Here is an 18,714-nt window from a genome sequence, read left to right on the forward strand (position 1 = left end):
ACTGCAGTACACAGGGGCATGACCGGCACAGAAAGCAAGCAAGAGAGAGAGAGAGAGCAAGAGCAAGAGCAAGAGCAAGAGCAAGAGCAAGAGCAAGAGCAAGAGCAAGAGCAAGAGCAAGAGCAAGAGCAAGAGCAAGAGCAAGAGCAAGAGCAAGAGCAAGAGCAAGAGCAAGAGCAAGGAGCAGAGTCGCTTCACTCAGCCGGTCCTGACACTGAGCTCACTGACAGGTTCTACCTCAGTTCTGCCTCAGGACCAACCTGAGAACACATCAATTAGAGTCGACCAAATTATAACCACTCACCTATTGGAACACCAGATCACACAGACAGAACAAAATGCAATGTTATCTGGCCCTTAACAGACATTGACTGACAGGCTGATATTAGACATCGAGTGATGTTTACAAAGTACAGACTGAGTGCTCACAGCATGGCCATGCCGCTACAGGAAAACATGGCTGCCTAGAGAGAAGCGGCTGTGCCAGCAGTCTGGTGGAGCTGCTGTGGAGACAGAAAGCCACTTCCTTATGCACTGTCCAAAATTTGAATCGGTACGCTAACAGTTCTTCCCCCTATTGGGCAAAAAATACCAAAATTGGATTAACTTATCCGAAAACAAAATTTTAAAAATAGTTATTGGAGAAAAAAAAGAGAGCTGCATCATGGCAGTAGTCACCTATCTACACCAGGCCTCACCCTATCACTTTATTTTTTTTTACTAAGTTTTTACTATGTTCAAAATCTTCACTATGTCACAATTGGAATCTGACTGACAAAACCTGCTGTGAACATTTAACACGAAACTTTACAGAGATAATTAACAGGGACAGTTGATAATGTGGATCTGACTGGGCTTTGTTAGTTACCACTCATTCTGTTATGTTTTACAGTATGTATACGATGTGCAATATTTAAGCAAACTTTAAAATCAGTCGGCAAACTGATCTAAACCTGGTCATAATTTACATTTTGATTGTATTATTGCTTGTACCAAGACTATATAAATTCTGCTGAACAGGTGGCGGTTACAGGACAATCGCATGTTGAATTTGTCTTCATTTCCTGACATTCTCTTGAGTAAGTTGATTTAAAGACATCCTCACAAGTAATCAAAAGCCATAAAATCAGCAAATGTATTCAGTAACATTATCAAGTTAGCCACCATACACTTCTGGTCATATCATACCAAGTGAGGCAGTAGCATCATAAAACTTGATTTCTATTTGTAAGAGGAACAATGTTTTATATCGTCTTTCTTCTTTTAAACAAAGTAATAGATTGACCCATGCTATCTAATAAATCATTTTGAAGCTGTGAATGGAATCATCAATGGAAACTAAAAAAAACTCTCTCTAGCTCTGGGTCAGATGTGATTTGAGTCTACTGAGCGGATTACAGTGCTCTTTCTGGAGTTGTCACAGCTGATTCTGACGGTGGATATTTTTCATGTAGGCTGCTGCAGGCAAACACTTAAGCGGCTCATTTACACACACATACAAACACTTTCAAAAATAAAACCCATCTGCAATGTAAAACATGGACACTAAAAAAACACTTGCGTATGCCAACAGGTTTTTCATACCCAAAGATCTCTCTCACATATGTTAATACTGTACATGCTCATACATGCACATGCAACACAACGCTCAGGCCACATACAGTATGTGGGAATTACATGATGTCAATGGGGATGGCTAGGTGAGACTCTCTGAGACTCCCTTTTGTGCTTATCATGTAAAGATGAGCTTGAGCCAGGGGGCAACTGCAGGAGCATGGAATTGCTAATCAGTACAGCATACTAATATATGTGCATGCAGTATTCAAGTACTGTGTATAGTGTGTTCAAGTTTAAGTTAATTGTGATGTGTATTAGAAAAATACGACAATACTTGTGCTCTGGCTCTATTTGTCCTAGCATAAGGGGTGGTCGGTGTATAATTTGATACTACGATAATGTTTTTTGATGATTTAAGTATTATTCTACCTTCTGCAATCCATCCGTTCTTTTGAATTGCAACCTTTGTGACTTAAATACAGCAGAGGGTTTAATGAGGTCTTGATCTTTAGCAGGGAATTTTCAATACCACACTTTTTTTAAAAATCAAGAAGCTCAAAACCTCTTGCAGTGAAATTATTAGTAACGCTTTAACAACAATGGCTTGGCCTCAGTTTGTTCCATCTGCCAGAATGTACTGTAAGCCTTACTTCCTTCTAGGTAATTGGAAATATGCTGCAGCCAAGGGCTACTGATTGTACTAATAATACATTTGGCAAAATCAACAAACAGAAAATCCTACACGGGGATTTTCTTTACCAAAGTGAGTCAAGTGAATGTGTTTCAAGCGACCCCATAAGATAACAAGTTCAGTCACTCTTGCAGCTAGTTTTTCTCAGCTATATCTTGCCACAACCCTTTTTAGTTCAACACACTTTACTCCAAGGGCAGGGAAGTGTGTTTCTACATAAAGAACTCTCTCCCAACAGAAAATCCAACACATTTAGATTTAATTGGAATTGGGATCACAGGAACACCAGCAGTTACCTACTGAGAACAATTCCAAATTTGTTCGCACCAGGGTCTTTTTTTTTATTGTTGTTGGGCGTTGAGCCTGAAATCTTGTCATTCCCTTCACGAGCCCATCCATTCTAATTTTAAAATCCCTCATTATCACCCCCACTAACAACACAACCACCCACATGCACACACATCTGTCACCTATCACTCTCTTCCTCGCTCTATCACCAGGCTGTTTACCCTTAAAGCCAGCAGGTATTCCTGCCAAATCATCCCTGCTGAAATTTAATTAACAACTAACAGTAAGCCACAGAGAGAGAGAGAGAAATAGAGAGAGAGAGAGAGAGAGAGAGAGAGAGAGAGAGAGAGAGAGAGAGAGAGAGAGAGAGAGAGAGAGAGATATGCAGGGATATAATTCTTCATTAATAGTAATCGTAAATGGTCCATCAACGCAGAGTGACAAGCATCCTAATGCTTTGCTGATAAAATGTCACCCAATCTCTGCTCATGCAAGGGCATTTGCCATTGCACACATACACACACACACACACACACAATTATATTTAGCTGGCCGTTAACGGTGCATTCTCTCTGACCTCACTTTCCTGTTTTTACTGTATACCTTGATTTGAATTTTAATCATGCACCCACAACTGACCAAATAACCTGATATAGCAAACTATTTAAGTGTCTTGTTAAAGTTGTGTAGAGGGGCACAGAATAATAATTTGTAGATGTTCCTCAACTTGATTAACACAAACATCGTGTTGTGGGCATTACCTGGTTCTGAAATGCCATTTTTTTGTTGATCAAATTAATACTACCAAGTACGATGGGTACTAGTATGAGCACTTCTTTGCCAATCAACTATTGTATCTAATGTACCTAATGGACATGCATGTTTGTGTATGTTCTTACTGCCTACATGGATGCATTTCTGAGCATGTTTGCAAAGTTCATTGGATTTTTTCAAGCGTTTTTTTGCCATCTTGACGAATACAGATTCTCATAGGTAAAGTGGCATCTGTAGACTGATACCTTACTCACCCACATTCCCTGTCCAATCTTGACATTTCCAGTAAGCTATCAAATGCATGCACATGGATGTAAGAGTGTGTGTGGCAGCGTGCTTCTTGTTGTCTTATTAATTTCCCAAAGACAGAGAAATGACAACACAGACAGAGGAGAGTGAAAGATGGCTCCACTTTAACAAGAAGACAAACAGGGAGGGAGAGTGTCTGTTGCGGTAGGAGTCACTGTGATGGGAGAGAGACGGAGACATGGCAAGGGAAAGACAGAGACACAGAGATGGAGACTAAGAGAGGAGGATGCTGATAAACAGGAAATGTGATTGACCTGAATGTGCAGATGGGAAGGGAGAAAGAGAAAGAGTGAGACAGAGACGGAGAATGACAGAGAGAGACTCCTTGATGGAAGAGTAGGGTGTCTGGTAAAGACAGAGATTAATCCAAAGCAGCAAAGATTGACAGCCGGAGGCAGAGGAGAGAAGCATCAAATAAGATGGAGTAGGTACAGTTATTTCCATAGAAGCGAGGTCACATATGGTATACTGAATCCACCAATGAGCTATCTCTCATTGTGCACATTACGTAATACATTTAACATTTGTGGTCCCCTCTTTGACAGAGTGTAACAAAAAGGCAGAAACTTGCAGTCAAGTTCCTCCTTAAAAACTAGTGTCCCGCCACCAGTGTTCTTCTGAAAGAGTCAAAGTCCCCACCAGTCTTAGTGTTGCTGTTTGGTAGCAGACTGTGCACTGGCCTCCTGCATGTCCTCCATGGAGCATCTAGGTGGATATTCAGGCTGAAGCATATGACATCCTTACCCCCTATCTGATCTCAGTGCCATATTCCAATATAAAAAATGGTGTTGGACCGTAGGATGTGATTAGGAACAACAGGCTTAAAACATACAACCACAGAGGCCAGTTAAACACTGCTTTTCAGCCTTATGTTAGTAAGTTAAATGAAGTATCAATGCTACTTGAGTAGGATATTATAGAATTATTTTTCACTCAAATGTCATTTTCTGCAACATTCCTTACCTGATCTGGCTGTTTTGATATTAACAGACTGGAAGCCTCCATTTAACGCTGAAGTGTCGATGATGTCTGAGTCAAAGTCACGGTGTGTCTTGCGGTAGACAAAGAGCGCCACGATGACAGAGATGACCAGGCACATAATCACTGCAATGACAATGCCCACATAGAGTGCCACATCATCTGTACTTGGAGCAGCTAGAGGGGACACAGAGAGGGAGAGAGGCACACAGAAAGACAGGCAGATATTGTTAAATGATGACCAAAAAAACCTGCTTAAAGTTTTTCACAATTGCTAAAATACCTAACCCCATTCTCTGAACCAAATGCTCGGAGCCCTAAACCCATTTATTGAAACATTCACTTGCTTTGCAAAACTCTAATCATTTGCAATCACTAAAAAACATTTTGTTTTGCAAAATGGTAATCACAGGTCACAGGTTGTTTAAACACAATGACTAAAAATTGTTCAAGTTTGTTTCTAAAAATGGGATTAAACCAACTGAATAGTAAATTCAGATAAAAAAAACAAACTGTGATAAACTATGCTGTTGTTAATGGAATGACAAGAAGGAGAGCAGGCCAAAGAGTGACAGTGGAAGGTCTATGACCGAAACCCTGGTAACAAGAAAAATCTCCTGCAGGCAATGGCTTTGCCTGCGGTTACAAGTGGCCTTAGGTGTGGAATCTTGTCAAGGCTGGATCTGGCACACCCGAGTGATGCCGAGGCAAAATCTTCTTGTATTACCATACATTATTACATGTATGTACTTACAGTATGCTATATGTTCTATACTTATTTGTGAATATACATTTTTCATGAAAAAAGGAAAAATAAATGTGTTTATATCATACACAATAAAAATGTTTTTCTGTAGCTTCATGCCCTGAACACTGTGTTTTCCATTTTTGCTATAGTGCGTAATGACTGCTCAGTAGTGTTCAAACTGACTGGAACTTGTTTGATTTTGAGCATAGACAAAATGGTTCAGAAGCAATAGTTTGATTTTGCCAGAAGAGAGGTTTGTCAATGTAATTTGAAGGTTTAGTTTTATGTTAACTGTTTTGAGATAAGAGTGGAAGGTTTTAAGAAATGTGTCTGAGCAATTGTGAATTAGATAAATAGATAGAAAAGTGGCATTAAATTGAGGAAAAACGGGGAAGGGGAATTTCAGTATTTTCCAACCTGGACCCTTTATACTGTAGCTATGTATTTCTCTTCTCTTATTCTGTAAGTGACTCACGGCAACCATACAAAGAAGAGTGCTACAGCCTAGCCGCCATGAACCTGGCTGCAATGTGATCTAGCGGGGCAAGTGCCCACAGAAAAAAAAGTGCTTGTTTTTGCTGCTGTCAGGCTCAGATTGTTTTTATAAGTGTAACTGTATTCTGGAAAGATGGTGAGGTTTCTTTCTGAAATTTCGTTCTGTAATCTTGCAATCATTTGTGTCCGGGGAAACATTCATGTGAGGAACCTAGGAGAGAGAGCTTGCTGTCCGTGTTTGCATATTTCTGAATTGTGTCAACACAATGTGGAGCTACAGTACACTTTGCACAGCTTTTCTACTCTAATGTAAAAATAGTATCCAAGTTGAAAAATACCCCTTCAACTCTTATGGAACAGCAGGGCAGTGGTAGCGGATAAACCATTTTATTATTATTATTATTATTATTATTATTATTATGTAAGACAGAACAGTTTCACTGTTATCTCAAACCACCTACCAATCTCTATAGGTTCCATTTCAAATTAAACTGTTAAACAGCCTCTGATTGTGTAACATGACTATTTGTCTAGAGAGAGGTAGAGAGAGACAGAGACCCCTTACACAGAAAAAAAGGACGGTAGCAACTCTTAAAACTTAATAAGGCTGTTAATTATTTTACAAGGGTCCTAACATCCTTTTTCAATCCAGCTGAGACTTTAATGGTGGTTCAGTAGGAAAACCAGAGGGATTGTCATTCATGATCAATATTTAAAAGCGGACAAAGAATGAAGAGGAGAGGAAATGAGTAAAGGATGAGAGGAAAAGTCACAGTGCGCGGGGGAGAAATGATGAGGATATGATAGGAGGGAAAGCCAATAAGTACAGGTAAATACAGAAAAGAGGACACACAAGCAGACGAGGAATGAATAAGGAGGGAAGGGGAGCTAAATAAAGAGAATGAAAGAAGCATATTAAAAGAGAATAAGGAACCAGGGAAGATGAAAGGAAACAAATACTGTAGGGCACAATAAAGAGGAGAGGAGAGAAGAGGAGAGGAGAGGAGAGGAGAGGAGAGGAGAGGAGAGGAGAGGAGAGGAGAGGAGAGGAGAGGAGAGGAGAGCAGAGGAGAGGACTGGAGAGGTGATAACAGCAAATAAGAGGAAAACATCGTAAAAGTGGAAACGCACTTGAACTTCAAAGCAGTTAAACAAACAGTCCTACATATTTAACATGAAAGTGCTTGTGAAACTTTTTGGAGTAGTCTCACACTTAAAGCACTCCTCTTATAATCGCGTCCTCTGTAGCTAGTAGGAGGGGATTTGTCTGCAGCTATTAAGAAGAAAGAAGAGTATACGAATGCTCCTTTTAATCTGCCCTTAAAGTTGAGAAGCAGATAACAGGCTTTTAGCTACAAACAGCCTGAGTCATTTGCTAAAGGATTTGCTGTTGTCGCATCAGAACAAGTTCAGAAAGCATGAGCTTGATTATGCATGAAAGAATCCTTTGATGAGACACACAAACATTCACACTCACATATGCCTACGCATGATACATACATTCGCAGAAGAGAGGTCACTGTTGACGTGTTAGTTACTCATTTACCACTTGAGGGAGCTATGAACCACTTCTAGTGTCTCTGGGATTGCTGAGTCTATGAGGGTAAAGCATGTCCTTCGTAATTAAGTCTGTGACTGTGATCCACATGTCTCTGAGCTCTTTGTCCAGGACACTGACACACGCTGCCTAAGGTTTCAAAATACCACAGCAATGTCAAGCCTTTGTGACACGGCATTTTGTTAAATAACTACAATTTTAACTCATTTCTGAAAGAATGAAAAAAAGTTTGTTCATGACAAATGTATAGCATATCTCTATTATTGTATAATCTATTATTGCAATGTGGCATGTGTTTTAACATGGTGCATGGCAGATGCTGAGGTGGCTGTAATCGCCTCCAACAACCAGAGTTAAGGTCCCAAATCAAGTTCACACTCTTGTCGCGAGTTGGATCAGAGTTTTTCTAATTTAACCACAACCAAAATCTTATCCTGACACTAACTCAATTCAAGCCATGTCCATGATTAATTAGTCAATCATCACAAAATAAATAAGCAACTATTTTGAGAATAAATTATTTTTCCAAGCAGAAATGGAACATATTTGCTGGTTAAAGCTTCACAAATGTGAGGATTTCCTGATTTTATTTGTTTTATATAATAGTTAACTAAATATCTTTGTATATTGGTCTGCAACATGGGAATACGGCATTCACCCCTAGTGCATTTTGCATATGTTTTCCGACATTAAATAGAGCAACAAATGAATTATTAGAGAGAATATCTGCAGATAAATCCATAATATTAACACTAATAATTGTTAGTTCCAGTCCTAAACTTGACTGTTGTAATGTCTTAACCAACTGCTGAGATGTCATAACTGCCTTATGTTGATCTCTAGTTTAACTTTAAATGAAAATGCCATGCACAGTGTGTCACATACACTAGATTGTGGCGGAGGAAATAAAACAGTTTTACAAGCCCTGATCTGTGTTTAAGAGTTTGCACTCTTTTCACAAAGATTCATGACACTATGGGGGGTTGTTAAATTGCTGCCAAATATCTGTTCATCATATTTAACTCAGACTTACAGCTCCACCTTTAAATCTCATAGCTTTAGGCCCTATGGGTTTTGTTATAGTAGTTACCAATTTTTGATGTCAAAAGATTGCTGTAAAATGCCCCAATGACACTTCTGCACAACGTTGCCCTGTTATCAAGGTCCTTGCACTTGCCAAGGGGGAACAGAATTAGCTAATCTTCTTAAGTACCAACTCCCTGATCTTAATTATGATCACCATCATTCCTCATCTATTAAGGGAATCTTTATCTTGTTTCTACTTTAACTTGAAGGTCTATGACTTCAGAACCTTCAGAATCTTCCTATAGAGTGTTGTGGGACACTGGTATAAGTGAACTACGTTTTCCTGCTGTGTTCTTAATATATCTGCATGCATGTAGTAAGTGTAATGTGGTTTATACCAGTGGGCTTTAAAATCCTTTTTTCACTGTCTAACAGTTTATATTCCAACTCTCTCAGATCTTCTTCTCCCTTAATAACTCACACCTCTCTCTCTCTGACTCCCTGTGTTTCTGTCTGTTTGATTTGTAGATGAATGAAACAGCACGTCCCATTAGAGCTTCTACCTGCCTGAGTAACCTAAATACAACTGCAGGATACCAAATGTTTTCTTCTTTTTTTTTTTTAATTTTCACTTTTTCATTCCATGTATTAATTTCAGTCACACAAGTCACGTTTGAAATGTTTACTACAATGGCAAAATATACTTAGAGCTAGACCTCGAGCAGCATCAAATAAAATTCAGTTCAAAACAGACCATTAAAAGTTATTTGTTGCATGAACATGGAGCACAATTTCCTTGATGGACTGACTTCCCCTTTTTAGCTTAATCTTGAAAATGCCTTCATTCTCTCTCTGAATGCTCAATGACATTTCTTTGAAATGTACATAGCTTTCCTCAAGCACTCAAGACCACTCTGTGCTCTGTATGTTCTTCACTTCTTTCATTTCATTGAGCCTCTACATGACAACCAAAAGTGCTTCAACAGTAAGAGTTGAAAAACTGTCAGTTCTTTAACTCTGATGTCCTTTTATTTTCGGGTGTTATTTTTGATCAGGATATGTCCTTCGACTCCCACATAAAACTAATCACAAGGACTGCGTTTTTTCACCATTTAATATTGTTAAAATTAGGAACATTGTGCCTTAGAAAGATGCAGAAAAGCTAGTCTATGCACTCATTACTTCTAGGCTGGACTACTGCAACTCCTTATTATCAGGCTGCTCCAATAATTATGTCTCCAATTGGTCCAAAATGCTGCAGCTTGTGTACTGACTAAAACATTTCTCCTGTATTAGCTTCTCTGCATTGGCTACCCATAAAATCTAGAATATAATTTAAAATCCTACAAAGCTCTTATTGGTCAGGTTTCATTGTGTCTTAAAGAGCTCATAGTACCGTATAACCCGACTAGATCGCAGCGCTCTGAGAAAGCAGGGCTACTTGTTGTCCCTAGAGTCTCTAACAGGAGTATGGCAGAAAGGCAGAGCCTTCAGCTATCAAGCTCCTCTCCTGTGGAACCAACTCCTAAATGTTGTTCGGGAGGCAGACATCCCCATATTTAAGAGCAAACCTAAGACTTTCCTTTTTGATAAAGCTTATAGTTAGGGCTGACTAGCCCTTAGTCATGCTGATATAGGCCTAGTCTGCCGGAGGATAATACTGTTCCTGTGATATTCTGTGAGTTACAATCCTCTCTATCTGTATCATTCATGTCCCGTCAATGCATTGTACTAATTCACTTATTTCCCTGAAGTCATTGTGCTCGTCTTTGTCTCTGCTGATCGTGGTGGTGCCTGCTGCCTTGGTCCTGCGTGATGCTTCCAGCTGCTATATCATTAGTTTTATGAATTCTAAAATTTATAGCCATAAAAACAATATCAGATGTATTTCTCATTGTATCGCAGCTGTTATTACTACTACTCATATCATTGATCATATTTACCACCATAATTATTATCATTATCATATTCTATCACAGCTGTGGTTGTTGCCACTATTTATATCACTGGTATATTAACTGCCATAACATGTAACTCATATTCACATTACTATAGATATTATAGTCATGGTTACTTTTGTGGTGGTTTTGTGTGTGGTTGCTTGCATCTCTTGGACGGTTCTGTCTGTCTTTGTGTCTGTCTTTGTGTCTGTTTGTCCATTTGTCTGTCTGTTTCTTTCTCTCTTTTTCCTTGTCCTCAACCGGTCAAGACAGATGGCTGTCCTCTATAGAGCTGGGTCTGTTCGACGTTCCTGCCTGTTAAAGGAAAGGTTTTCGTTGCCACTGTTTGCACAACATTGCTGGATTAATTGTCAGGATTCCGGTTCGGTCAGTCTCTTCCCTCTTCCTTTTGTGTGAGTTTGTCTCCCTCTGTCTGTTTCTCCCTGCTTGTGTCTTTCCCTTTGTGTTTGTCTGTTGTTGCTGGTAGGCGTGGTCCCGCCCAACTGTGGCTCATCAGTTCGTCAGCATTGGAGGAATAAAAAGCAGGATGTGGCTCACATTCGGCGCCAGACCGTTTTTGCATTTAGTGGTATCGTGTCTCTCTTGGTTGTCTCCCAATTACCCATGCTCGTTTGTTTCATCCCTGTTGCTCTGTTTTTCATTAACTGTTTCTTTGTTTCTTTTGTTTTAGTTTCCTGAGTTCCTGTTTTTCCACCACCCGTTCGTCTTTGTCTCCTGATCCCCATGTTTGTTCTTCGTTGTCTACACCCGTTTGTTATTTGTTTTTTGATTAAACGTTTGTTTACTTCTTACTCAGTGACCATGTCTGCATTTGGGTCCCGCTCCTCTCAGTTATTCCCTGCACCGTTCATGATATTAATATTGTATATGATAACAATAATAATAATTATTACTATTATTAAATATAGTGTGACTTGTTGCTGCTCATGGGAGAATTCTGGGGTCTCTGTAAACCATGAATAAGTCATAGAGTGGGGTCTTGATCTACTCTATATATAAAGTGTCTTGAGATAGCTTTTGTTATGATTTGGCACTATAAATAAAATGTAATTGAATAAAAGGCTGCCTTTTGTTGACAAAAGATGTGGCCCAATGCTCTGCTTTGTCAATCCAGAATGACAAAATGGGCAGTGATAGAATGAAGAAGGAGCACATGTCTGCGAAAGTGCTGTTAGCAATGCATCTATAGTATGTTCATTTTCATGGGCACTCATGTGAGCACTGACACTGACAATGAATGTGTGGGCAGACATGAACACATCCACACAGCCATGTTAACTTTTGTCCACAAGTTATCATCTTTACAAGCCGTTTCATGTTCGTAGCACTTGCCTGCAAGCCTGGCTAAAAGGTTTTAGATTAAAAATAGGAGAGGAATTGAATAAGCAATATGTTTGTCTAGCAAGAAATATCTGACAGCTCTCTATAGGAGGGAGAATGTTCTGTTCTAAAGGTCGGGACATACACACGTATGCGCGCACACACACACACACACACCCACACACACACACACACACACACACACGCGCGCACATACACACACACACACACACACACACACACACACACACACACACACACACACACACGCACACACACGCACACACACACACACACACACACACACACACACACACACACCAGGTGCTATACACAAATGTGAAGAAAAAGAAACTTGCTGAGGACTCTGAGAATGATCATATTGATCTATCAGAGTCAAATTTAGACAATTTGCAGACAGTTGGCATGGAGACAGTGGTGTGTGTGTGTGTGTGTGTGTGTGTGTGTGTGTGTGTGTATGAGAGACTCTCCTACTTCCATAGGCAACTGTCCATTATATTTCTTACAACAGCTCAGGTGATAGCTACATATCAGTGTCATTTGCTGTGCTTTGTCTATGTATGATCATGCATCCATGCTTGTGTGTGCAAGTACTGCTATATGTATTGTATTAAAAGCACTAATAACTAAATAGTCAATTTTATAAATTGATTTTTTTTACAATGGTTTAGGAAATTTTGGTATTTGGCATTAGGGAACATGATGGTGAAATGTGCTCAAGGGGTGTCGAAAATGTGTACAATTTTTTGTTAAAGTACCACCTTAACCTTCTTTTTCTGGAAAATAATTCTTGCAATTTCTCATAATTTTGCATGTGAGTGTTACCTTACTACAACAAGATTGAACAGTGTGTTCGAGTGTATGTGATTAAGGCCAAATGGTCGTTCGTTGCAGAACAAAAATTATTCTGCCAGTGTTCATTGTGCACATGTGCGAGTGAGTGAACCTTTTGGGCTCTGAAAATTGCAATTGAACTCTCCCTCTCTCTCTCTCTCTCTCTCTCTCTATCTCTCTCTCTCTCTTTCTCTCTCTCTCTCCTCTCTCTCTCTCCTCTCTCTCTCTCTCTCTCTCTCTCTCTCTCTCTCTCTCTCTCTCTCTCTCTCGCTCTTTCTCTCTTTATTACACATGGGCTAGTGACACAGAAGCGGCTCCCCCTCAGTCAGCATGGATTGCTGTCTATCGATTGGCTGAGCTTTTTGTCTTTCTCAGATTCTGTCCAATCTGCCATGGAAAGGATTTAAAGAAGGGGGAAACAAGGATAACTCAGCTTAGCTCATCTCTATCTTCTCTGTGATCTGCATCCAAAGCAGAGCTGTGGACAATCACTACTTGAAACTCATTCAACTGCCTTTTTGATCTTGCTTGGCACAAACATGTAAACACCACCCATACTGCACTCCTGGCACACATATCCGCTCTAAGTAACTGGCAGGGATGAACGGAAGAGAGACGTCAGAGAGAAAAAGCGAGCAGTCATTTGCAAATGTGTTTATCTTTATTTTCTGTATTATGGTGGAACAAAACTTGGTGCCAGGAAATAAAATATGGAGTGACTTTAGAGTCACTAAAGCCAGAGGGTGTATTTTTATGACAACAAACAACTCTGTACAGGTATATAAAAGTCATTTAGATGGCACGCACTGTGTAACAACCCTGTAATATATGCGATTGTAGCTTTTTAATGAATGGGCTGAATACAAGGCTTTCAATACAACTTGTTTTATCCAACCTGTGTCTGTTGGCCACAAGTATGAATCACAAAATACTGGCAAAAGCTGTCTCCTCCATACAATTCTACAGCTCAGGAACTTCCTGTCATTCTCATCACTTCAAGCCAAGCTGGTCTGTGACTGACACAAATACTCACTCACTCCACCTAGTCCTAGGTCTTCCTCAAGGCCTCCTCCCAGCTGGACGTGCCTGGAACACCTCCCTAGGGAGGCACCCAGGGAGCATCCTTACTAGAAGCCCCAACCACCTCAAATGGCTCCTTTCAACGCAAAAGAGCAGCAGCTCTACTCCGAGTTGCTCACGGATGGCCGAACTTCTCACCCCATTTCTAAGGGAGATTCCAGCCACCCTTCTGAGAAAACCCATTTCGGCCGCTTGTACCCGTGACCTTGTTCTTTCGGTCATGACCATAGGTGAGGGTAGGACCAAAGATTGACCAGTAGACCTCAGCTCTCTTTTCATCACAACGGTGCCGTAAAGCGATTGCAATACCGCCCCTGTTGCTGCGATTCTCCGGCCAAACTCACGCTCCATCATCCCTTCACTTGTGAACAAGATCCCAAGGTACTTCACTTCACTTGGGGTAAGGACTCATTCCTTACCCGGAGTAAGCAATCCACCGGTTTCCTGCTGAGAGTCAAGGCCTCAGATTTAGAGGTGCTGATCCTCATCCCAGCCGTTTCACACTTGGCTACGAACCGATCCAGTGAGTGCTGAAGTTCACTGACGGATGATGCCATCAGAGCAGAGATGAGATCCTCAGCCCACCGAACTGCAACACCTCCCCACCATGACTACACCTAAATTTACTGTAAATGAAAATCAGAAACAGGATTGGTGACAAAGCGCAGCCCTGGTGGAGGCCAACCCAGCTCTTGCTTTGAGTGTACAGAGATTGGCCCTAAGAAGTGACTCACTCAACCCATACCCCCACAGCACCTCCCACAGTATCTCCCAGGGGACCCAGTAATATGCCTTTTCCAGATTCACAAAGCACATGTAGACTGGATGGGCATACTCCCAGGCCCCCTCCAGGATCCTTGTGAGAGTGAAGAGCTGGTCCGTTGTCCCACATCCAGGATGGAATCCGCATTGTTCCTCTTCAATCTGAAGTTCGACTATAGGATGAACCCTCCTTTCCAGCACCTTGGAGTAGACTTTACCAGGGAGGCTGAGTAGTGTGATGACCCTGTAATTGGCACACTCTCTCTGGTCCCCCTTTTTGAACAGGGGAACCACCACCCCAGGCTGCCACTCCCTTGGCACTGTCCCAGACTTCCACGCAATGTTGAAGAGACCTTGACCTTTAGACTCCACCTCCCGCACAAGCGTCGGCTCCTTCCTCCCAAGAGAGGTGACAGTACACGTCCCCAGAGCCAGCCTCTGCTGCCCTGGTCTGGTACGTTGAGGCCCCTCACCTTCACTTCCACCCATGCAGCAGCGCAGCGGCTCCTCCTGTGAGTGGTAGGACTACAGGATGGAGAGGGGGGCGGTGCCACATCACTTCTTCAGGCTGTGCCCGGCTGGGCTCCGTGGCAAACCAGGCCACCAGGCGCTCGCCGGCGAGCCCTCCGCCTGGGCCTGTCTCCAGACAGGCTTCCTCTGGGCAGGGTCTTTCCTCCTCTTCCTCGGTTTTGCATGTTGTCTTTGTGAACCATTCTTATTTCGGCCCAGCGCCTGAGGCCACTCTGCCATAGGAGACCCTACCAGGATGACCAGGCTCCAGACAACACAGCCCTCAGGTTCACAGGGACACACAAACCTCTCCACCACAATAAGTTGATTGTTTCTGGAGAGGCTGACAAAAAAAGCCGGGTCACATTCTCAAAAAGACACATAAGCGGACAACTAATTGGGTCGCAAATGAAAAACAGATCAGTGGTAATTATAATTCTGTGTTATGCGATATCCTGTGACAACCAACCTCCAACTTTAATGTTGAATAAGTGAATAAGTGTTGCATAAGTGAACAGTGTAAGTAGACCACAATCAGTTGTCACTTGTCTCAAAATCAATAACTAATTCATCGGAAAAGACGGCCATTGTCTTAAAATCCCTGCTGGTATGGAGGTTGTATTCCCAAAAAGAGAATACGGGCAGAGAGCCATGTTCTGGAAACAGATATCTCAGCACCTCTCTGGTATTTCCCAAATACTCTTTCACCTCCTTGCACACACAGTATGGTCATGGCTCTGCATTGGCACAGTGCAAATCTTCCATGTCACCCCTTTAACTGACAGCTTTGAATGCACAATCTGATTTTGCCAACACAGCTATAAGATGTCTAACCAGATATGGAGGGGGTCAGTTCTGCATTTGTAATCTGATTTAGGTCCCGATATGGACAGGGCATAGGGCAGCAGTTCTGTTTATACTGCATTGGGTGCATAGGAGGACATGCTGCATGATGATGATGATCCCACGTGGACATGCGTAAAGTATAATTTGAGTTATGCATTACACATTATATTCTGTGTATGTCTGTAGTCATACTCCAGCTTGTCCAAAAGACACTCATGCAACATCCCAATGCTAATTTTACAGATTTAATTTTTGAATATATAAAAAAAACAGAGTGACAATCTGCTAAATTAGCAATGGTCGCTCTATATCTCATCTCCAGTGTTCTCTCCATGTCTGTATCTGTCTCGGACTAGTCATCTCACAAAACAAATGGGGATGATGAAACAGTTTCAGCAGACACTAAACGAGAGTCATTAGAATACATCACAGGCGCTCAAAGATTGCTTTGAAGATAAAAACAAGAGCTCCTGCAATGAGAGAAGTAAAAAGCAGGATAATAATAAATGGCAGAGGTCCTTTCCCTCTTGCACCTCAATTTCTGTGTTTGTAGTAAATCTCTCTCATTATGTTACTTTGAGGAAACAGCAGTAGAGAGCACTAAGATGATAGCAAGTGCAGCTTAATATATTTTTTACACCCTATTGTCATCTCTCACCCTTTTTTTTTTACTTATTCAGTAGCTTTCATACCTCCCAAAAAATATTCCCCTTGCCAGGTGATCTTGTGCCTTCCCCACTTCTACAAATTATGCATTTAGCAAAAGGCTTATTTGACATATTAATCATTCATGTGAAGGAAACTTCAAAGAGGATGGGAAACAGTGGAACCAAATCCAAATTTCCCTCAGTTCAGTGTCCGTGGGTTAAACATGCTCCATTGAATTCTCAGTGAGCCAATACGCTTGTAAACATGAAACAAGTGTTCAGAACTAAGGCAAATTCCCTACTTTGGCAATGATCCAAAGCTGGCTGGCTACTCTCGAAAATGACCACAGCTGCAACAAACTCACAAACTGTGAATCAAGTCAACTGGTGGTGAATCAAGTCACTGCTATCAGACAGGAAAAAAGAAAGAATCAGGTCCATTAAAGGGATCTGTTGCCAACGAGGTGAATTAACTTCCCAAACACAACTCGGGACTCCTGCATATATTTTAAATGATTGATATACTGTGTATTGAGGCTAATTGCATTTAAGTAGACCTCCTATGCAAGACAAGTACAATATACAGTAAAGGTAGATGGAAAATAATGATAAACTAGAGAGCATCTGGCGATGTGGTTACACCAGACACAACACCAAACCGGGCCAGGGGTGTAAAGTGCTCAGGCAATGGCCTTTTCCATACTTTCGACCTCCCTTTCTACCAGCTCCCTGGCTCAGATCCAACCCATCTTTTAGCTCTGCTTTAATTTTAAACTCAAATACACACCTATGAAGTTTCGTGACTGCATCAAGCACAGTTGCAAAGCTATCACATTGATGGTATCTGGCCACAGACAGACAGATAAACACCTGGCAAAATTCTTAAAACCACCTCTGTAATATTTTCTGCTACAGTACGTGTCTCCAGGACCACCTTTAACAACGATGACACACACACAGACTCACAAGGTTAAAACAATACCAGCGTTGCTGTCGTGGCTGGTAAATACTTACTGTATAACGGAAAGTTATTAGTAGTTATACTTCCACACATAACCTGTAAAGTTAAGTTTATGATGTTCCTGTTCTTTTTGTGTGATGTCATATTTTACAAATTGCAACAGGCATTCTTGTCTTTCTTTGTACTGCAGTTTCAGTAAAAGGAAAATGAAATGAAATGGCATGGAAAGTCAACTATAGATATTTAGTTAAATCATTTAGAAAATAAGACTTAAAACTCTTATTTCCATCATGTAAGCAAGGGTGTAATTTATGACTCTACCATGACTTTTTTTGTCCGAACAGAATGAAGTTTATGAACTAGTGAAGCTACTGTTTGATGACTTTTCTTTGATCTGCACAGCAAAAAGATTGCACATGAAGGGAACAGATCATAAAACAAGGGCAAAACTCTTATCAAGCAACTCAAAAGGACATGTAACAATAAAACACAAAAATGTATGAGACAAAGGCCAATCAGAGAAATAAGCACTAAGATGAGTAAGACAAGAGGAAAATGGATCATGATAAAACATAAAACATCAACTTACATGGGATTCCCAAATCACTCTTTTCTTTGGGCTCAGTGGACATCTGAAACAATGAACCTTTGGACAAGAAAAAAAGGGGATGGTGGAATGGATGGAGGAAGGGAGAGGAATACAACAATCAAAATCAAACAAATAAGTCAAATGAAAAAGGGACAAACATGGCAGGACATGGACATAAAAACGCCTTAACATGCCAAAGTTTCTCTGTTTCTTTCTAACTTTTCTGTTCTTCTACATTAAGTTTAGTTGTCTTAGTCCACAAATCAATACCAAGAGGTCTGAAAACAAACAATAGAAGCTTATTAGGGAAAATAAGAAAAAAGGAAAATTATAGAAGCCCTAGTGTCTCTAAGACGGTTATTGCTGTGTCATGCTGAGTGGTCCACTCAGGAGGCCTATGACACAGATGAACTGCTGATGTACTGATGTATTATTGAAGTGCTGGTGTATAATTGATAAAGACAAACACAGCAACATGGTGCACTTAAAAGCTTCTTGCAAGACCATTGTGATGTATAAGACACACTGATCATCACCGAAGAACAAGAAAAAATGAAGGGGTTAAGTGGAGCTATGTGAAAAGTATAAAGTAAGACATGTGGGCAGATGACAGACATGATGTGGCATTTCTGTTTAGCTATGCAGGTGGGCTCAGCTACACTGTTGGCATGAATTCAAGTGTTTAAGAACGTTTTTTTGTATAACATGACTTAACGATAGCGAATGACTGCATTTACATGACTGCATCTTACAAATGTC

General features: G+C 40.8%; 1 protein-coding gene across 1 annotated transcript in view; it reads right to left on the bottom strand.

Annotated features, from left to right (window-relative positions):
* Positions 1-18,714, bottom strand: part of LOC310946496 (netrin receptor UNC5C-like) — a 204,872-nt gene that overhangs the window by 18,743 nt on the left and 167,415 nt on the right. Inside the window, exon 8 of the mRNA XM_083912972.1 lies at positions 4,583-4,774. Coding sequence (XP_083769098.1) covers positions 4,583-4,774 — 192 coding nt within the window. The remainder of the gene's footprint in view (positions 1-4,582; positions 4,775-18,714) is intronic.

This window comes from Echiichthys vipera, assembly GCF_963691815.1.
Source record: "Echiichthys vipera genome assembly, chromosome: 4".
Classification (NCBI taxonomy): Eukaryota; Metazoa; Chordata; class Actinopteri; order Perciformes; family Trachinidae; genus Echiichthys; species Echiichthys vipera.